The sequence below is a fragment of the Microcebus murinus genome, chromosome 3, assembly GCF_040939455.1.
Source record: "Microcebus murinus isolate Inina chromosome 3, M.murinus_Inina_mat1.0, whole genome shotgun sequence".
NCBI lineage: Eukaryota > Metazoa > Chordata > Mammalia > Primates > Cheirogaleidae > Microcebus > Microcebus murinus.
The window spans coordinates 41,002,281-41,023,872 of record NC_134106.1 but is presented as its reverse complement, the minus strand read 5'-3'; the positions used below and the strand labels follow the sequence as shown (position 1 = coordinate 41,023,872).

At 35.1% G+C, this 21,592-nt stretch overlaps 1 protein-coding gene across 37 annotated transcripts in view; it reads left to right on the top strand.

Moving 5' to 3' along the window:
* NRXN1 (neurexin 1) overlaps nucleotides 1-21,592 on the top strand; it is a 1,076,423-nt gene that overhangs the window by 1,034,563 nt on the left and 20,268 nt on the right. For 25 of the 37 annotated variants that reach the window (XM_076000759.1, XM_020288575.2, XM_020288574.2 and 22 more), the window contains one exon: nucleotides 11,030-11,117. In XM_076000759.1, the coding sequence (XP_075856874.1) occupies nucleotides 11,030-11,117 (88 nt within the window). The remainder of the gene's footprint in view (nucleotides 1-11,029; nucleotides 11,118-21,592) is intronic. The other 12 variants (XM_076000758.1, XM_076000757.1, XM_076000756.1 and 9 more) reach the window with 1 other exon arrangement.

Genomic DNA, 21,592 nt, shown 5'->3' with positions numbered 1-21,592 from the left:
CAAACTGATACCTTTTTTACTCAGCTGATGGACCAAATATTAGAGAACACATAGTAGCTCTGATTCTGTCAGTCTCCCACATTTGAAATATTTTCATAAAATTCTAAGGTGCTTTTATTTTGTCTAGTATGATAAAGTGATTTGTAATGTTGGACTTATTTTCCCTATCAAACCACTTATATTTTCTGTATTATATTGGTTGGGATGAGTTCTGACTCACTGGCCAGATATTTGTCTTCTATATGGTAGGTACTATGCCAGGTACTGGAGATGCAACCTTGAATATAAACTGTAAAAATTTAATACATGTGTAAAATATTAACTAATTCATAAAATAATAGATGCCATCTTCAAACTCAAAGAAATTGGACTGCATGCTCTACCACTAGAAGTATTCTGAGTCAGCAAATTATTCCTCCCCTATATAACTCTTTATTAATCAAAAGTATTCAACAAATGATTACGAAAAGTAGAATTAATGAATGGAAGAACAGATAGATATAAATTGGATGAGTGCATTCTGTCCTGCACTTATTTCTTGGTCTGAATTTGATGGCTGGTCCCAGCCAGTTCTTATCTTCATGCAATTTATTTCAGGAAGAAGATAAAACTTTCATCCTCTGGTTAGATTTTGAAGGAAAACATTATAAAGTCATATTTTCCTTGCAATTAAATGAAAGTGCTTACATTGTAAGACTATTGCAATAAAGTTTGAGAGAGATAGGGAGAGTTGGGGAATATTATATAGGAAAAAAATCCAAAATGATAGTCAACTATTTTTTCTCAGTCCTTTCTACAGAGTAGGCTTTATTTTATTGCTTTCTCGAAGGACAAGAATGCTTCATAAAAGCAGGCAGACCAACTTATTGCAAGACATTTTTAGCTTTGCCTTCCTTCTAACCTTCAGTCATTCTCTCTTTCAGTTAAAGATAATGTCACTTTTTGCTATTTCTCTACCATAAATTTTCAGCCATGGGGTATAATGTGGAAACCAGTTATAAAGTTTCATTGTCACTTCTGGAGATGTTAAAAGGCAGATAAAATGTTTGAAAAAGTGTGATTTTTGCCACAATTCTCATCTCCTACTCTTAGGAGTTGTACTCCTGGAAAATAATCTATACTTGCTCATTCTTATTTTGAGATTTAATGAGCTGTTATAAATGAGCAATTGTGACAAACATACTTTGTCACAAAAAAAGATGTAGTGAGCTTAGAGTGGATGACCATCAAGAATAACATAACGTGTGATGACTATAGCAAAATTCAAGAGTCAAGTATAGTATTTCTTCTAGATTTAAAGTCAAAATGAATTCCTCACTCTTAACAGTATTAATTCTATTTTCACAATCATAATTATTTTCAAGAAATGCTTTTATTTATTCAGATCCTTAAAGAATATAAGCCAGATTTTTGAATGGTGGTGACATTTTAAATCAACTCAATTGAACTCCTGTGATAGATGCTCTGGGGCCATAGCACAGACATAAACATAGATATAAATTCTTTCCCAAGAGGTATATAAAATGAAACATATATCTAGTTTTCAAAGTTTTAGAATTCTAGATAATTTGGAAAGGCAAATATCTCCATCATTCTAATGTACTAAGAAAATATTGCTCAGTGTCTTAAAATAGTGCATTAGCATATTATTACTCTATATAGAAGAACACAACAGACAATGCATGTTATGATTACAAATACAATTACTTTAATAGGAAGCATTGTGGTCCATGGTTCACACTTAGAGAATCAGTCTCTCTCTAATTATTAATCAGCAGTGTTTCCTAAGTGATCTGCGTTTTTTTTTTTTTATATATGTTCCTTTTTATGCTATAGATATAATAGGACAGGAAACTCTGGGTGCAGAGATAAAGAGCTCAGATACCCCTGAATCTGTATGCTAAGCTCTCCATAAGATCGGGCCTGGAGAAGAGAATTTCAGTGCCAGGGATGAATTGGCACTGCTTATCTTGTAGGTTACCACTGAGATTCATACATATGCCCTAAATAAACAATGCTGAAATGAATCCAATCCTGGGGATGAAAGGAAGCAGCCCAAGAAGAGCAGCATTTATGTGAGGGGCCAGTTGGAGTGACAGATACATATTCAGTTCAACTGAGGGCACAGAGGATTTCAGGACATGAAAATGAAATTTATTTAGTTAAGTGGATATTTGGCTGCCCTCTTTAAGCAAGCTCCAGAGTTGGTCTTTATATTGTCATGTGAGGAACAAAAAGTAATTCCTTATTAGTTATAATAATAATTTATATAAACACTGCATTGAGGGCACTTTCATACTTTCCAAAGTATTTTCACACATATCAAATTTGATTACTATAGCATCTCTGTAAAATAGGGAAGTTATGATACACATATACAAATGATTATATATGCACATATATTCACATGTATAGTGTGTATGTATGTGTGTATATATTCATATGTAACATTTAGAACACAGAAACCAGTGTAAGATAATATATTGCTTATGAAAGCCAGAACTGAAACTTGAATTCTGGACTAGTGTTTATTTTCCATTATTTTGATCATCATTGTAGAAACTAAATTGATGTGTTTCAGCAGTACAACATCCCAAATATATAGTAATGAACCAAAATGCACACCATGAGGAATGAAGTAGCCAAGTATAAAAGCTTGGAGTCACAGTTGAACTAGAACCAGCAATAATTGGATCCTCTTAATGAACATTTATAGACGTACTACACAGATATTGGCTTATTTGGGGGAGCTCAGTATAGTACCTTACATGCATTCAACTCATGGATCAAATTAAAGTCAGAAAATAAACTTTGTTTACTAAATCATTATTTCCAGCTGTATCCATTTTCTCGTTTTTCCACATTCTAAGCATTATGTGGAATAGAAGTGTTCATATATTCCCAGTTTAAAGCTCTATCAATGCCAATGTCTATAAGAGTTTTTCCAGCATTTTCTTCTAGAATTCTTACAGTTTCACGACTTAGGTTTAAGTCTGTTATCCACCATGAGTTGATTTTTGTGAGAGGTGAAAGGTGTGGATCCTGTTTCACTCTTCTACATGTGGCTATCCAAATTTCCCAGCACCATTTATCAAATAAGGATTATTTTCCCCAGTGTATGTTTTTGTTTGCTTTGTCAAAGATTAGATGGCTATATGAGGATGGTTTTGTTTCTGGGTTCTCAGTTTTGTTCCATTGGTCTGTCCCTATTCTTGTGCCAGTACCATGATGCTTAAGCTACTCTAGCCTTGTAGTTTAGCTTGAAGTCTGGTAAATTGATGCCTCCCACTTTGATCTTTTTGCTATACAGGGTTGTCTTTGGTTCCATACAAAGTGAAGAATTATTTTTTCTAGATCTGTGAAAAATGATGTTGGTATTTTAATAGGGACTGCATTGAATCTGTAGATCACTTGGGGTAGTATAGACATTTTAAAAATGTTGATTTTATCAACCTATGAGCATGTTATGGTGTTCCACCTGTTTGCATCCTCTGCTATTTCCTTCCTCAGTGTTTCATAATTCTCACTGTAGAGGTCTTTTACCTTCTTAGTTAAATATATTCCTAGGTATTTAGTCTTTGATTTTAATCTCAGTTTGACATATAGGAATACTACTGACTTCTGTACATTGATTTTGTAACCTCAAACTTTGCTGAATTTGTTTATTAATTCCAGTATTCTCATGGAAGAATCTTTGTGGTTTTCTAGATATAAGATCACATTGATCATGGTGGTCCTACCCAGTAGCAAAGAAACATTTTTGGATAACTGGCTGCTCATCCAAAGGTTAAGTAAATTCTACGCTGTTGATTTGAACCTCCAATTCTTGGGCCATCATGTCAATGAGACTGACTTGATCAGTGAGTGAATGTTTAGATTGTTTCTGGGGAAACAATAAGTATTATTATTAAATGGTCAGTTCCATTTACTAATTCCTAAGATATAATAAGAGATAATTTGATAAAACCATAATGAAGGTAGTGTGAGAGACAAAGATAAATATCTCATTAGCACTTACATTGTGAAGACAGTAGTTAATAAGTGAGACCTTGGATGGATTTTCATCAGTAGCTTAATGAGAAAAGAGCAGAGAGTTCATTGAGTTAATTTTGTAGCCAGCATAGCCTGAGTCAAGGAGATGAAAAGGCAAGAAAATATTTAATAATTTACATTTTCTTTCTGTCACCAAGAAACTAGTTGTACATTTATGAACAGAGACTAGAGTCATAGTATTTAAGGTCTTTAAACAATTTACTTAAGAAAAGATTGCCATAAGTAAAGAACTTTATGTCAATCTTTACATTTTTATAATTGGACATTAAAAATTTGAACTCTTGTATTAATTTTGTTCCCCTCTAAGTATCACTTAATGTGTTGCCATACCAAATGGTGCAATATCTGTCTACATGTGTCTCCTTTTGTGTGTGTGTTTCTTCATTACGATTTCAGTAAGTACTTATCTGAAATGCAGTTCTCTCCCTTTGCCATCTTTTCACTTATTTTAAATTTATTTTATCATGTAACTTTACAAACCACATCAAATCCTTCAGAGAACAAGATGGATTTGGATGGATGGTTGGACAGATGATGGATGGGTGGTGGTAGACGAATGTATGGATAGAAATATCTGGGATAAGAGATAAGTATAGTCTACTGGGGGTATGTGTAATCTCATAGCTTTACCATTAATTAGCCATATAATTTTGGTCAAAACAAAAACATTAAATTTTCTAGCTCCATTCCTGATATGAAGCACTTAGACTAATGATCTCTAAGGTTTGGCACAGTACAAGATACATGACTGCTTAACTAAAACATGATTCCATTCCCTAACATGCCAACAATGAAATCTTGGATTTTGAAATCATGCTAGTTGAAATTATCCATCATTGGCATCTTACAATCATAAAGTCTGTTTTGGCCTCATTACCAATAAGGATTTTCAGTTCAACCTGTGTGACTAATTAGTCCATTCAGTCACAGCAGTTGGACTAGACATTCATATTGATACATCCAGAAGCTTAGAATTACATTTGTAACATCTGCCACTATTTAATTTTGAAGTGGCCAAAATTATTTCAAAAAGTGCTTTGTCCAAAATCAAAACAAATATAGAGGGAATACATTTGATCACCCTCACATTCTATGTTTCCCTTTGAGTACCTGTACTCTAGTACCAGCAGTCTTTGGGGGTCTTATATCACCAAATTATAATTAGTGAGAATTTAGGAGAACAGATTATTCTTATTATTTCCTGAAAATTTAAATTTCACTTTAACTTTTTCTTTTGGCCAGTCCTACTACATTCCGTTGGCTAAAAATGAAAATGCAATATGAGCATACAGGCCATCAGTAGCTTAAAGAAAGAATAAAAGAACATACTTTTTTAAACACAAAGTCAATTTCAAGTTTTCTGACACAAGGTTTCTTTTCCATAGGTTTACTATTTTGTATGCATTTTCTAGAACATTGATTATTCTTTTTCCCATGATTTACTTAAAATATATTTCTCTGTGGCATTATTTCCACATTCCTATATTTCCCTCTAAGTTTTTTTTCTGTTAGGGTAACCAGTATAAAATGTACATAAAAATGAATGTGTTGTATTGAGTAAGATGTGTGATTTCTTTACCATAGTGGAGTTTTTCTACCCAAACCCACTTTAATGGTTCTGGAACCATTGCATACATTTTAAACAGCTAAGAAAATTTTGAAGAAAATTGAATGGCTTTCAAGTCTGTCTTTTTTCCCAAGCAGACAGCTGATTTATGGTCACTTTTTGTAATAGCCTAGGGTATCAATTGGGAAAGAACATTAAAGAAATGTGAAAGCTGGCTGTTTTCAGGGATATTTGAGCTTTGCCCTAAATATTCATGAATTTCAACATTCACACATTCAAATTGGGTAAATGAGTGTACAAATGTTTTTCTGTTTTAGCAGACACTAAACTATAGCATTCTGAATAATAGTACTTCCACCTGCATTCTGGATAAGTATGCTGTTGGAGAATTTTTAATGAAGTAATAGATATGTAACATATTGTTATACTCCAAGAAAAATAAGCTACAAAAATAACAATTGACTTGTTATTTGTATGAAAGAGTGATTTGTTCATCTGCTTTAGAACAGAGTGGGAACGATAAGTTACTCACATGTAGGAATCTCTATATATACCATGATATGTACTCAGCATATTTTATGCTTACCAGACAATACTATGCATAGAGTGAAGTGCCTTATGTTTGTTGACAACTAATTGGTCCTCACTCTCTTTGTTATGTATGTTCTGGAGCTAAAATTCATCCTCCACATATTGGATCTCAGTTTAATATTTTTATTTTTACTAAATAATGAGCCAAGAGATTGGCTTCTTTATATGGCATCTACAAATGAGAAAAACAATTAACAAATAAGAACTACAAACTTGATTGAGACAATGGAAACTACTATAAGATCTATGCAGAGTCTTTTAATTCCTTTGACCCTTTAATAGGATTGTTGATTAACTAGAATTGCCAATTTCATATATTTCTTTACTGATTTCATCAAATTGACCACTGTTTGAAACTGTATACCTGTATAAACATTACAGTTGGTTTATTTGTGACTTCCCCCAATAATTTCTTGCTCTATAGGTTACCAGTATAACAGGTTGGACCTTGCTTGGGGAATTTGTGACACTAATTCTAAATCTTGTCAGATTTTTTTCAAGGAATCTCACCTAGTGATAAGTCTTTTCTGGAGAAACTATTAGATTCACTCACAAAAGCCTGACATGAAAGCTTTCTTTTTTCCAGAGCAGCTTTGCATAGAGAAAATTATCGGCAAAAACCAGTACCTGTCAATTAACCAAACATATCACATTTCATCTAGCACCATACTCAACCCATAAGTTGGCTGAATCAATCAGTCTAAATATCAGTCACAGCAGTACAATATCAGGCTAAATAATGTTATACAAGTGAGCACCATTCCTTAAGACAATTTTTTTACTTTGTATTTCGATACACTTTTGGTTTTTTTCAATACACTTTTGCTTTTTAGGAATAAACTTTCAATTAAAATTTTCTAATAAATCAAGGATTTCTTTGTGGGCATAATATTCACAGTGAACATCCTAGTGCATAATTAGAGTTTGCTTTTTTCTTCACAAAGCAGATTTACTTTTCCGGTAGAGTTTTCTTGTAGGTATGTTCACTGGAATCTACCAGTCTTCATCAAAGCTGTTTATCTTAAGGAATAAAGTCTAGGAATACTGCTCTTAGCAGAGATATACTATTATAGACTAGATTTATTCATATTAGTATTATGTATTTTTACCACAGAGATTTGCAATTAAACTATATTTTTAAAAGTGACAGCAAGTACATATACAGTATATTCTACCATTAATGATAGTGAAAAAATAAAAGGCTCCCTATAAGTTGGAAAAAATAACAAAACTACATCAGTGTTTCTCTAATTTCTAACCTACCCAATGGTTGCTCCCTGACATCCCTGAATAGTAAATATATTGGTCTACTTTCTTATACATTAAAGCACACTTTTTTTACCATTCCAATTACATTTTCTTCAAACTTTATAACATGTTGGTGTTCAAATACAGAACATGATGGATTAAGTTTTAAGCCTTTATTTCTTGAATTCTGTCCAGTTCATTTCTTCCATAAAGGTATGGAGATGTAAATTTTAGTAGACATTTTAAACAAGAATAGATGTATGTGTAGACCACTGTGAATTAGGAAGATCAGCATGGCACTTTGACCTGTGAGTGGTTAAATGCACAGTTGGAGACACTTATCTAAATGGACTGTTATGTAAAGCTAATGCTTTCGCTTGATCCCTATTCTGTCTTTTTCAGCAGGTTGTCTCTTTTCTGAGAAAGGTTATAAACATCAGGGAAAAATATACTAAAGAATAGAATTGATTAATGTGACATATTTGAGTTTCTTTCTACCACTCTCTCAACAGCAAGTCATAAAGAGGCACCTCCAAACTCAGTGAATTAAATTTAAATTATACAGATTGGGCTAGAAAATTGTTCAGTTAATTCAGCTTACAAAATGAAATTTGATTTTTTTCCCCCTACGCTTGAGCCACTTCCCGATTTTTTATATCGTTATGATTTCTGCCAAAGGTATCTATTGATTTGAGATCTTTTATTCACAAAACTGTTTCTAGTTTTTAATTTCTGAAGGAAAAAATACAAAAATCAAAACTGTATATTCATTATACCAGGAAAAGTATGTTAAAAACTAAAATATAGATTTCAAGAGGGTCACATTTGTACAGTTATTTTTTTCTTCTCTAAGAAGACTATGGGAGGTACTGTTGTGTGGCATCTTCTATTATAGGTATTGTGTTATGTGAAGGGTAACAGTGAGAAAATTCTAACACTTTGTTTGCTGTGGAATTGTTCCAAAAGAAAATAGGCCAGCTTATAAAACAAAACTTAACCTGTACTGCCTAAATTTAGTCTGCATGAAACACTAGCCACTGAGTCACATATATGTAGCCCATAATTTTTTAAAAATCAGCTTTCTTTATATTTGATGTTTGCCTTCAGAAAAGTCAAAATTTGAACCTAGACACTAAAGATGATATTTAGTTTAAAAAATACCAACATAGCTACTGTATTTTGATATAAATTCTAACATGATACCTCAAGTTGAGAATTCATATGTACAAGTTTCAGTGTAATACCTAAAATTATATCATTTATAAATGTAATACACAAAAATTGGTGCTACATTCATGCAATTTAAAGGCAATGTTGACAGTATTGAAATTTAATAAACATTTATAATGTGGTCTTATTCTAGGTACTTTTTGTATACTAATTTAATCTTACAACAGTAGGTACTACTATGCTCTCCATTTTTTAAGATGAGAAAAATAAGGCACAGAACCATTTTCAAACTTTAAAGCAGGGTTTCTCAATTTGGGCACTATGGACATTTTAGGTTAGATAATTCTTTGCTGTGTTAGAGCTGTCATGTATATTTTAGAATGTTTAGTGGCATCCTTGATCTTTACCTACTAGATGCCAATAGTAGCAGACTCAACACTCCCTAATTCTGACAACCTAAAATACTTCCAGACATTAACAAATGTCTCTCCAGTGGAGAGAGAGGGAACAATATGACTGCCAAGATGAGAGCCATCAGTTTAAAGAATTTAGTTACATCCTCCTCCTCCAATCAAGAACAAAACACCAACAGCAATAATACCACTGTATTTATTTCATCAGTATATTTAAGATTCCTTCAGAAAAACTGAGAAATTCTCTTACAACCTTGAAATTAATTTGAAAGAGCATTCTCTATGGTTGAGAATAAAAGTAGCTTTCCACTAGAAGATGGCCCTAGAAAACAAAAGCCAATTATCTGCTCTGGAGTGAATTGGAGCAATTGATTGACCTGCAAGGCCACATAATCCAATAACTTGTCATTATCAAGTCTATTTGGATATTGTGCTAAAAGGAGCATGGATCTTTGCCTTTTAAAACTTACTTTAAGGAAAGCTACCTGCATGACTATTATGCCAATTGCTGATAGTTTTCACTGACATTGTTACACATCCAGGAAAACCAGTATTTTGAACTTCCCTCTTTAAAATAATGACAGCAAAATGAATGAATCCAGAGAGTCTCTCAGCTGTCTCAGAAAACTTAAGAGCAGAATAACATGAAACCATCGTAAATGTTCTTTAAAGTCTCACGTGTATTTAAAGTTATGTGAAGCATTAGCATCTGAACAAATACTTTATTCTTAAAGACCCTATACCTGCAAGATTTTTTAAGCCTGATATTTGTCATAAAGTTGCATCACCTGTTTCCATTTTTCAAAATTCCACAACTTTCTTAAAATTTATTCATACTTTAATCTCTGACATCATTCGATGCTCCTTTAATGAAAATAAACCATCACATTTCTGCTTTTTCTTTGAAGTAGAACCTGTATTATTTTAATTCCACTTTTAAATGATTGCATAAATGTTGCCATTCTCAGTATTATCTAAACAATTCTAATCTCCTTAATCCTTAGCAGATGTAATGAGGTACTTTTTATTCCTGTACCCTTGATTCTCTGCTTTACCTTACCATTAGCCAAATCTGATGTGAACCTTTATAAATTCCATGCAATATCTACGCTGAGTTTATTGCTGCTTGTAAGTGGCAATAAAGAACAACCTTTGGTGCTTGTCAATGTGTTGATTGTGTGCCTTACTGCTAGGATTTACACACTCTGCTTTTCATTACAGCGATAGTTATCTTTTTTGCTGTAAGTGCAATGAAGCAACTAGAATGTCACAGAGAAAACTGTCACCTCTTTCCCTCCCCCTCTCTGAATACACTTTTCCTTTATTATGAAACCTTAGTGATGAAAAAGACAATGGGGAAACAATACTAGCTATCGCAACATTACAAAAATGAGAGTCCAACGTGAAAGCTTACAAAAATGAAAAAGTCCCTTAAATGGACTATATTTCCTTCGCTTTTTGCATCAGTGGAAGATATATCTAATTCTCTCCTTAATCTGTATTTCCTAATAATAACAAGCTATATCTCAAAGATTCCTCCAACTCTGCCTGGTTATGAATGTAAAAGGTTATGGCTGTTCAGCTTTTAGGAAGCCAAGCACAAGTACTACATAAAGCCCACTGATGCACACATTGTAGCACTCCAGGGCTGTAATAAATTTCAAATCATCTGTTTCTGCCAGGTTGTTTTAAACCTCTGTATGCTACTGTGTGCAGCTTCTCTCTGCAATTGAGTGGATAGTCATCTACAAGTTGGCTATCACTATTTTATGACCTCATGTAAAATAAGGTGTAATCAAGTTTTCACAAATATGCAGATATGTCTGTGTGGGATCTCAAGTTCTGTGTCTTTGAGAATAAAAATATTGAATTTTCTTTCTCAACTCGTGAGGTGTAAACAAACTGTGTGTCAGTGGTCAGTGAGACAAAGATGAGAGGAGCTGTTAGGACCCTTTAAATTAATCTGCTGAATGTGATTCTTTTGCAGACCACAGATGACATCCTTGTGGCCTCAGCAGAGTGTCCCAGCGATGATGAGGACATTGACCCCTGTGAGCCGAGCTCAGGTGGGTTAGGTTAGTCGACTTTTTTTCTTACTTCCTTGGCTTTACTGTAAATCTTTGCTGCATGTTATATTCCTTAGAAGAGCCTTATGTGAATCTCTAGAAAACTACCTTATTATGTAATGGCTCATTGTGAGATATGATTGTCCTTGCTTTTTACATTGATAAATTTTTCCACCTTTATTGAAAAAATAAATTTTAAAAACCAAACCCATTAAGATTATGTATTTTAGAAGAAGCAGTGGGGACAGCACACGGGGCTGCTACCTTACCGTTCAGTTCCCATTAGCTCACAAAATAATTTTTTGTGTATAACAGTATAATGGGCTTTCCCTTGGGTCACATATAATAAAATTGTAAAGCTAAAAAATTGCAGTGCATTGTGGAAAATTACTTGACCTTTCTACTGACAAAAAGTCCCCACCACTTACTCTGCCAGTAAATTATCTTAAGTGATATATTTCTGAATTTTGGAAGTAAGAGAATTATGGCAGCAGTAAAACAAACAGCAGGTAGAGTCCTTGATATATTTAATAGAGAAATTTTTGAGTCTTGCCATGTTTCCCTAAAATTCAAGCTCATGCATTTTGCTTCTAGTTGATGCATAATTTCTCCTCTTCCTTTATGATATGTTTGCATATTATCTGAAGTGACTAACACATAAATACTGTTTCCATATAGCCCTTATACCATTAAGTGATAGCTGTGGACCCTGAAAATGTATAACTTATAGCCTTGGGTTTTATTCCAAATATTCATAACACACATTATGGTCCTATTAGTTTTCTTTATAAAGCAATGTGTCTTAAAATTCAATAATTTTCTTGCATATGTTAAAATTAGTGAGGAAGATATGAACTAACCACTATCCACTAGCTCATGACCTCTATTGATATCACCTAGAATCCCAGGAGAACTTCGTGCTACAATAAAATATTAATAACTAATTTACATTTTTCTAAAGAATACCATGTCAGAGTAAACCTACTCATTCTGATACTTGAGTACAAAATGTTTCAGGATGTGTATCCTGCATCTCTTTTGAATATCACTTCCCCCCACTGATTGTAGCTAAGACTCTAAGCATTAAGAGAGTAGTTACTGAGTATCGGGGGGACAGAAGCTCAGCAGGAGATGGGTTGGGAGAGCCAAATGGGTGTGGTTTCATCCCTTTCCTGTAGGCACCACAATGCCAGTCCAGACTCTTGGCCCCCAGAAATATCTGCCATTTACCATTACCATCATCAGATCTCTGATGATCATCCATTCAATTACTCCAGCTCCAGTCCTTGTTGGGTGTCTGGACAGATATGGTCACTTCATGACACCATCCTTGGACCCTGCATTTGTTTTCATCAGTATTCTTACTATCTCTATGTTAAGTTTTAAAAATAAGTTATTGCTTTTGTCATTATATCAGTGTCTTCTCCTACCCTCAAATCTCCCTCCCCTCCCCCGTTTCACATGCCCAACCTTTCTGGTGTTAATCTTCCATACCAGGATGTTTGTTTTTGTATCTTCTCTGAGATGCATGGATTGTTCATATAGCAAAGTCTGGGGTGTGTGTGTGTAGTTGTTTTCCCAATTAGTGTTTTCTTAAGGGGAGTCAATTTTTTCAGTATTTTACATAGTATTAACACAGTGATAAAAACTATATAGGTTCTCTTATTAATTACAGAACTTGCTGATTTTTTTGCTGTCTAAGCTATCATTCCTCTTTTTACAGAGTCCTTATCATGAGCACCTAGTAAATCTAGGGTGAGAGCTCTAATTGCCCTTAAAATTGTCACTTTTTCTTTTCTTCTTGAGCTCAGTTAAATGATCCAGTTTTTCTTACAGGTTTTATTAACCATTCCTTATAGACTAATTTACTGTCTTTTTTTCTCTGGGGACACTGGACTCAAGAAAAGGATGGTGGGGGAAAAGAAGAGGAAAAGAAGAGAAAAAGAGGGAGACAACCATTCTGTCATCTTTTCCTTATTTATTTTTGAGACATAGTCTCACTCTGTCACCCCAGGTAGAGTGCAGTGAGGTCATCCTAGCCCACCACAACCTCCATGATCCTCCTGCCTCAGCCTTACAGTAGCTGAGATTACAGGCATCTATCACCACACCCAGCTAATATTTTCTATTTTTGGTAGAGATGAGGTCTTGCTCAGGCTGGCCTTGAACTCCTAACCTCAAATGATCTTCCCCTCTCAGCTTCCAAGAATGCTAGGATTACAAGCATGAGCCTGGACTCACCTGACTTTTGCCTGCTTTGTTAAATACCATAGCACAATGGAAAGTGAATAGCAGCTTGTTAATAATCATACTCCAGATAATCTTTCTGCCTCTATTTTCTTTACCACATTATCACTATGTGAAGAAATCATGTTCACTTATCCATTTGTTATTAATTCATTAATGTATAGCTTGTATCACTCCCCACATAAAGATAACCTTTAAGAAGCAAGAACCCTGTTTGTCTTGCTTCCTGCATGGGCTAGTTCTTTAAATTTTAATTCTGTTCTACTAAAGTCTGTTGCCCAACGTATAAGAGACAGCAGCTACTGACTCTAGCTAATGACAGCTGCTTTAATTCTCTTATACCAAACCTAGTTTAACTTCTCATGCTACCCTTCAGTGTTTCCTTTCTTGCTCCTTAGTTTTCAACTCATCAATTCTTGTTAATACAAGAACTTCAAATTATGTTGGGTCGATGGAATCATTCATCATAAGCTTGTCTTGTGATGGTATCTTTCCTGGTTTTAATAGTGTATGTTCCATGAGTAGTTTCTATTTTTATATTGCATTTTGTAAGTTAAATCTCTTTCTACATTAGCTCTTTTCCATCAACTCTCTGTAATTTTTTAAATGCCTATTTTTAATGTTTCATTTGGAGTTGGCCCTTTTGACACCATCGGTCCTATTTATGTGACAACTTCTAATGAAATTCTTAGTTTATAAATTTTTTTTCTGTTTTCAAAAATTTGGGGGAAAATGGATTTTTTAAAATCTGAATCCTATTTAAATCTGAATATTTCAGAATAGGATGCCCCCTCCTACAGGTCATTGTTTCTTAATATGCTGATTTTCTTATATCTTTTTCCTGCTTGTATATTGAATACAAATATAAAATTATATGGACAATAATTGTAGTTACTGATATAGCTAACAATATCCAAAGTCTAATAATATCTTGATACAAATGATGTCAGTATGTCATATTTTGGTATCGTGGCTCTTTAGAAAACATATTGTGGTAAATATTCCAAAATGGACATATCTGCTATGCAACATTTGCTTTTCCTTAAGCAAGTGAAAGCAGATCTTTGTAAAGAAATGCAGAATGGTATGTTGCCCAGATCTTCTGGGTATTTCATTTTCCCTAAGTATTTACACATGAAAGTTTTCCAAACACTCTGACCCTCCCCCTCCACATTCAAACAATGGTTTTTTTCTCTGAAAATTTACTATATTCATTAAGTATTAATACCTTCCCAGGGCTGTTAATGGAACAAACAGGAAAAATCTGGAATCATCTTGAGCACTAGTAAATTATTCCTTTTATCAAGTGTTTGATAAATTTGAATTACCATGTGGTTCCACTCACAACTCTTAATGAAGAGGGAAGCTGTTTATTTGGTGGTTCATCAATTTCATCAAGTATTATTGAGTCTTACTGTACACCCACTGCTCTAAGTGGTGAAAGCAAAAATAGAAAGTTTATACCCTGAGTTCTAACAAGGGACAGCCTGCATTCTACCTTAGATGCTATCTTAGGATTTTTTTCTGATTATCAGTTTCTTTACCGTTGACATTAAAATATTACCTATTTTTCTGAGTAGTTGCAAGAATTAAGATATATTTAAGCCACTTATAATAATGCCTGGTCTAAAGTAGACTATAAATGGTAGCTTTTCTTTTTCTAATTCAGTTATATAAAAAGAATATTCATGCTATTTTCCACCTTTTACATACTGCTGTTACTTTTCCTAGCTGAAAATTGGTGGGCAACTGATGATGGGAACTGTACATGTAAAAACTAGATCAGGGACAAGCCCCTGGGTGGAAACACATGGAACTCAATTATACTCTGTCCTGCGTGGTTAGCAATGGATGATAACTTCACATTGGAATGAAAGGGTGGCCTTGCATTGCAGGACAGCCAATTGAACCCCAACTTTTAGTTGACGGGTAGAAAGCTGTAATAACCTTTGATAACTAGGTCACAGGCCACCATTGTCCTTAAGTGCCTGGTTTAAGCAGCCTAGCCCCATGACAGTTGGATGATATTTTCTTCACACTTTCTCAGAAAACACTTGTACTTTCTGTGATTTTTCCCATAGCCTAGAGATGTGGTTGTTAGAATAAATGAATATATAAAAGTATGTTATAGAATAACACCCTGCTCATAAGTGTTTGATGTTATTACTATTTGTATTATATAAACATACATATTTTCCAAGACTACTTCTTTTCACTTAAGTTTACAAATTGGGAACATTGCAAAACCACTTTACTTCCAAGATGGCCTTTAACCATGTTAGTACCTCTTAGTTTGGAAGCCCTCTTTCTAAATAGAACCCTTTCTCTAAACTGAACAGGTTTGAAAAAGGTGACTTTTTTTTTTCTTTTTTGAAACAAGAGTATCACACTCTGTTGACGAGGCATCGTCATAGCTCACAGCAACCTCAGACTCCTGGGCTCAAGCAATCCTCTTGCCTCAGTCTTCTGAGTAGCTGGGACTACAGGTGGGTGCTACTGCATCTCCTGCTAATATTTCTATTTTTAGTAGAGACAGGGTCTCACTCTTGCTCAGGCTGGTCTTGAACTCCTAAGCTCAAGCAATCCTCCCATCTTGGCCTCCCAGAATTCTAGGATTACAGGCATGAGCCACCACACCCAGCTGAAAAAGGCAATTTCTTTGTGTTGATATTTGAGATAATAAATGAGGATAATGACCCCCTCTTTAGTATGAAGCTTCTTAATGAGTAACTCCAATTTGTTATTTGTTACAAAAAGAACAGGGCCAGCTTCCTGTTTCCTAAGAACCCTATTTAGGAAAGACAATTTCCTCTTAGATTCCAATGCTAAGAATAATAAGTCAATTCTCTTTGTGTGTGTTGAGGCGGGTAGCTAGTAGGATATTGGGTCACTTTCAAATCAAACTTTTGTTGAACTAGAAAAAAAAAGAGTTCCATTGAATAATAACATGTTATTATTCTATGACTACCCAGATATGGGTAGAAGAAAAGGATCATTTAATTCATTCTCGTGACATCATTTTAGCTGAAGCAAAAGAGATGAGGTGATCAGTACAACCACTCAAATCACAAACGTGTGCCTGTGAGATCACATTTAACAAGGTTCGGATTACATAAGCAACGATAGATATGAACTAGTATTTAGGGCAGACTTACTCTGTGTTTATCATTGTTCTTAGTCCTTTACAAACATTATTCTATTTCATTATTTTTCAAAGCTAAGGAGATTCAGAGAGATTAAGTTATGCAGTATAATATGAGAGAGATAGTGAGCTCTCTAGAAAAGGTGGGCTTTTAGTTTCCTGGAATATAAAAGGTTTTTCCTCTAAAATTCAAGCACTTCATAAATATAGGATTTAAAATATTCATTTAAACAATTTCATGGCATCAATTTAAAGTTGATGGCAAAATTCCTTTACATGTATTACTATTCATTGGGCTAAATTTGTTGCAATTACCATCCAATTTTGACTGGTTTTCTGGTGTGCTATTTTGAGAAATGATCAAGGGATTTCTATTGAACTGATCCCATTAACCACATTAGGAATATATACATATTGAACCAGGTGCAATTTTTCATTAAATAAGTAATCACAATCATTTAAAGGAATGTATTACTTATTAGATCATATTTTTAGATCCTGATTGGAAGATCATTTTGCTCTACATTTAGATTTTGGGTATTATGTAATTATTCAAAAGTAAGTTTAACTAGCTCATAATAGCCAATACATTGCTGTTATAATGGAGGATTTGGGGACTGCAGCCAGAAAAACAGCAGTAGTGAGTATTCCCTTTTGGGGAACATCTAAAGGATCTTCTGAGTGCCAGAGTCAGTGCGGAGGGCCCAGCTAATCATTCAGGTGCGAGACAGGGTGGCTGAAGTTGGACCCGACGTGAGAGCTGGCTTTCAGGGTGCAACATGCTGGTGTGGCGGCTGTTTTTTCCATATGAATTCAATTCTCCACAACACTGGAGTGAAAATGAACAGGATAAGGCTAAAATGAAAGGGAGTCTTCAGACATCATTCTTGCCAACTTTCCCTCTGCTTTTCTGAAGGCAGTGATGTCCGAATAAAAATTACATTGAACAAAGTTAAACAGGCAAGGCAGATGTAGTAAAAGGCTATCGCAGTAAGAGAGGGATGTCAGAAGTTAGCCTGAACCCAACTCACTAACCACCACAACAAAAGGCTGGAGAGGTTTTAGGCACTGAAATGGAGGGATTTGGGGCCAACTGTGTTTGTTGATTGGGTTCAGCCAAAGGAAAAGTAAAGTTTCTCTTTCTCGTGTCTTCATGACAGGAAGTAGTTTTACAATTACTGTGTTTCCCCGAAAATAAGACCTACCCATATAATAAGCCCTGGCAGGATCTCTAAGCATTTGCGCAATATAAGCCCTACCCCAAAAATAAGACCTAGTGATGGGCGTGGCTACGCAGCATATCTGCACAACACATGCATTTCGTCGCAGTGCGGTAAAGAGGATGAGCAGGGCCGGGCGCGGTGGCTCACGCCTGTAATCCTAGCTCTTGGGAGGCCGAGGCGGGCGGATTGCTCAAGGTCAGGAGTTCAAAACCAGCCTGAGCAAGAGCGAGACCCTGTCTCTACTATAAATAGAAAGAAATTAATTGGCCAACTGATATATATATATATATAAAAAATTAGCCGGGCATGGTGGCTCATGCCTGTAGTCCCAGCTACTCGGGAGGCTGAGGCAGAAGGATCGCTCGAGTCCAGGAGTTTGAGGTTGCTGTGAGCTAGGCTGACGCCACGGCACTCACTCTAGCCTGGACAACAAAGTGAGACTCTGTCTCAAAAAAAAAAAAAAAAGAGGATGAGCAGCCCTTCTCATCTGCACCATGATAGCTCTATTGCTCAACATGAGAGATTGGGGCCAGTGGTTCTAAAGGAAATAGAGTTGCAAGAAATTCAGGATGGAATTCGGGGTTTGGAGAGTTCTGAAGATATTCCAGAAGATGACAACTTAACTATATTTGAAAAAACGTAGATTGTTGTACCATACTTAAAAAAAATTAACACATCCCCTGAAAATAAACCCTAGGGTATCTTCTTGAAGAAAAATAAAGACCCTGTCTTATCTTCGGTAGGAGCAAAGGAGCCCACCAAAGTGTTAGGCTCTTACTCTTCCCACAGAGACTTAGGAAATAAGGATGCCATCTCCTTTAATGGTTACAGAGAGATGGCACTCAGATACTTGACATCTACGCATCAAAGGGGCAGAGAAAGAATTTGGAATTACAAATGCCCTAAGAGATAAAGGCCAGGAGCCTAGAGGCATGTTTGGTCAACCTGAAATCAACTTTTTTAGCAACCAGTTTTCATTCACCAAACCTTCTGTGATTTTTGGACTTAAAAAAAAAAACAGTAATATAATGGATACTTTTCACACTTCAAAAAAGCTTTTAACAGCATTTTGTAAGAATTGTGATAGGAAATGAGTATTAGTTATGGCTGGGACTCCAGAATCAGAACTAGTTTGAGATACCGCCGTTTCCTATTATTGGGAAAGTTACTTAGTAATTTTGATAGTCAACTTCCAACTGTGTAAAATACGGAGAATATGGTCCCATTATGTGATTGAAAAAAGAGGATTTATACACTCTGCTTAGCAGAGTGTCTGGCACATACTAAGAGATTAACAAATAATTATGTCCAATGATAGGTGGAGTACCTGCTGCTACTAGGGCTGGTTTTGTGACATTATCCAGCCACATAGTGAGGTCTCTCATAAGGTACCACAGATTTGATCTGAGTGAAAAATGAGCATAATCCATTTTATTGGTAGACAGGGTGGGCCCTATTAAAATGTCTTAACATATGATTGGCCACTTATAATAATTACTTAGCATATAAGTGAGTTTGCTGAGTTAGATTAAGTGAGTTTGCTGAGTCAGATTAAGTATTTACTTGAAAGTCTGAAAAAATTAGATGGCTGCTAATTCTGAACCTTCCCACAATAATAAAATTCTGTTCAGTAATAAGTACAGAATAAGTTTTTAGGTAGTCTATATGTATCCAGCCTTAAAGGATTAATAATCCGTTTCATATCACAAGTTCTTATTAGAAATTCTAAAATACAGTAAGAACCTTTCAAAGGTGCGACATGTTCTGTTGAGGTTCGGAAAGAAACAACAAGATGTATCTCCTTGCTCTAAAATATTTACCAACTGTGAAGTGAGAAATGTACTATAGGTTTAGAAAAATATAGGGTACGTTCATCTCTTATGAAAATATGAAATCCAGGAAGAAATGAAGCCATGTTGTCTTGTAATTTGTGTCAAATAGCTGTTTTGATAATGAAATTGGTTTCCTGTGGAGTTTTCATAGTACCTCATTAATTACATTTGTTCAGATGACATCAGAAGTATGCTAGCATATTCTAAATCCTACTCTACAGGAAATGTTACCTCCATGAAGAGACAATATGCTTTCATTGTTGGCTCATGTGCTCTAAGGAGCAGCAAATGCTACATTTGGCTTTAGCCTACAGATCTCATCACAACACATTGACTTGCTAATTAGATCACTATTATCATGAGTAGCTCCTTATCCATCCGCAGAGGGTTATAAGAAGCCTGGCATTGGTACTAAAATAGAAAAGATAAGAATATTTATGTTCCAGGTTAAGAATGATGTATTAAAGATGCCACTATAGCCAGAGCCATCAATTCCATGAAAAAATATAAAACTAGGGGAAAGAAAGAGAAAGTACTAATGTTGCCCCATCTGGAAGCACACTAAAATCTTTTGCATCACTGAGCAAACTTGGGAAGTCAGTGTCTGTGTTCAAATCCCAGTTCAGCCACCTGCTGTGTAGTTAGAAGGAAATCATTTAACCTCTGCATCCTTGACTTTTTGCATCTGCAAAATGGCATGAATAATGTTAAATACCCATAATGTTGTACTAATAAAAATGAGACAATGCATGTAATGCACTTAGCAGAGTCTGTCCCTTGGAAACTTTAATATAAATTAGCATTTATTAATAATACCAGCAAATTAACTAAGGAATAAACCATATCATTAATGGAAATAAATCTATATCCTCAAACAAGGAGGAGAAATGTTAGTATTTGACACTGTAACATCTAGAAAGTTTTAAGAAGTATTTCTAAATTCTATCAGTGTAAAACTTTCATCAGTAACCACTGAAACTGGTAAGACAAGAGCAGTGCTTCAGCTGGATAAATTTAGGTTGCTATGGTGGGAGGAGGGAACATATCATCTGCTATTGTTATTTTTGGAGGAAAACAATTTAGGCTTTTCTTTTTCCTCTAAAGAGAGAGAGAGGGCTTTTGAAAGACAGAATGATTAATTTTCATGCTTCCCCTTGTTCTTCCTCCTAAGATACACAGGAATACTCTTGGTAGCTTGACCTAGCAGGCATACAGACCAACACAACTACTCCCCCCAGATGTCTTATCTCCCATATTTCCTAATTCTGTGTTTGACAGGCTTCCCTCTAATGGGCTCAGAGGGAAGCCGGCTCATCTTTCACCTTAGCTATTACACTTTCGCCAAAAAGAATATGATCTTTTCCCAACAGAAGAAAATTGAGACAGCAATAGCTTCATGACAGGAATATAAAGATGGTCACCCAAAGTGAACAGACCCAGTTTTAAATCAGGAAAACTGTACGGTGCCCTCTTACACAGAACGACTCAGGCTTATATCCTGTGTAGGCACCTGGCTGAGGAGGGACACACGCAGGACCTAGCATGCAACTCTGCAGTAGAAACTTTACTTTGGATCCCATCCAGGGTACACTATGTAGGGATTCCAGAGCATGGAAGGAAAGAGGGGAAGAAATTTACTTAATAACTCTTTTGATTAGGTTTTAGGGTTTCTTTCTAAAATTGTTATTTGTAAGAAACTAAGCCTTGCTGTCAGCTATGTATTACCAAAGAGTAGTCTTAGATGATTGATTTTATGACACCTAACAACATAAAATATCATAATAAAATTTTGAAAGAGGGAGAAATTTAATTCACTCCAACCACAGGAGCCAGAGAGCACTGATCCATTAAAGATAGAATGTTCCACACATAAACAAAAACAAGCTCCACATGCAGCACTGCAATTAATGGCCTGACACAACATGCGGCTCTATGTAAATGGCTATTTTGCCACCTGAATTCACAGGGCCTCCATTCATGAAAGAGAAGTCCTCAAATACAACTACCCCCACAGAGATAATGCCCTCAGTGGTCAGTGCC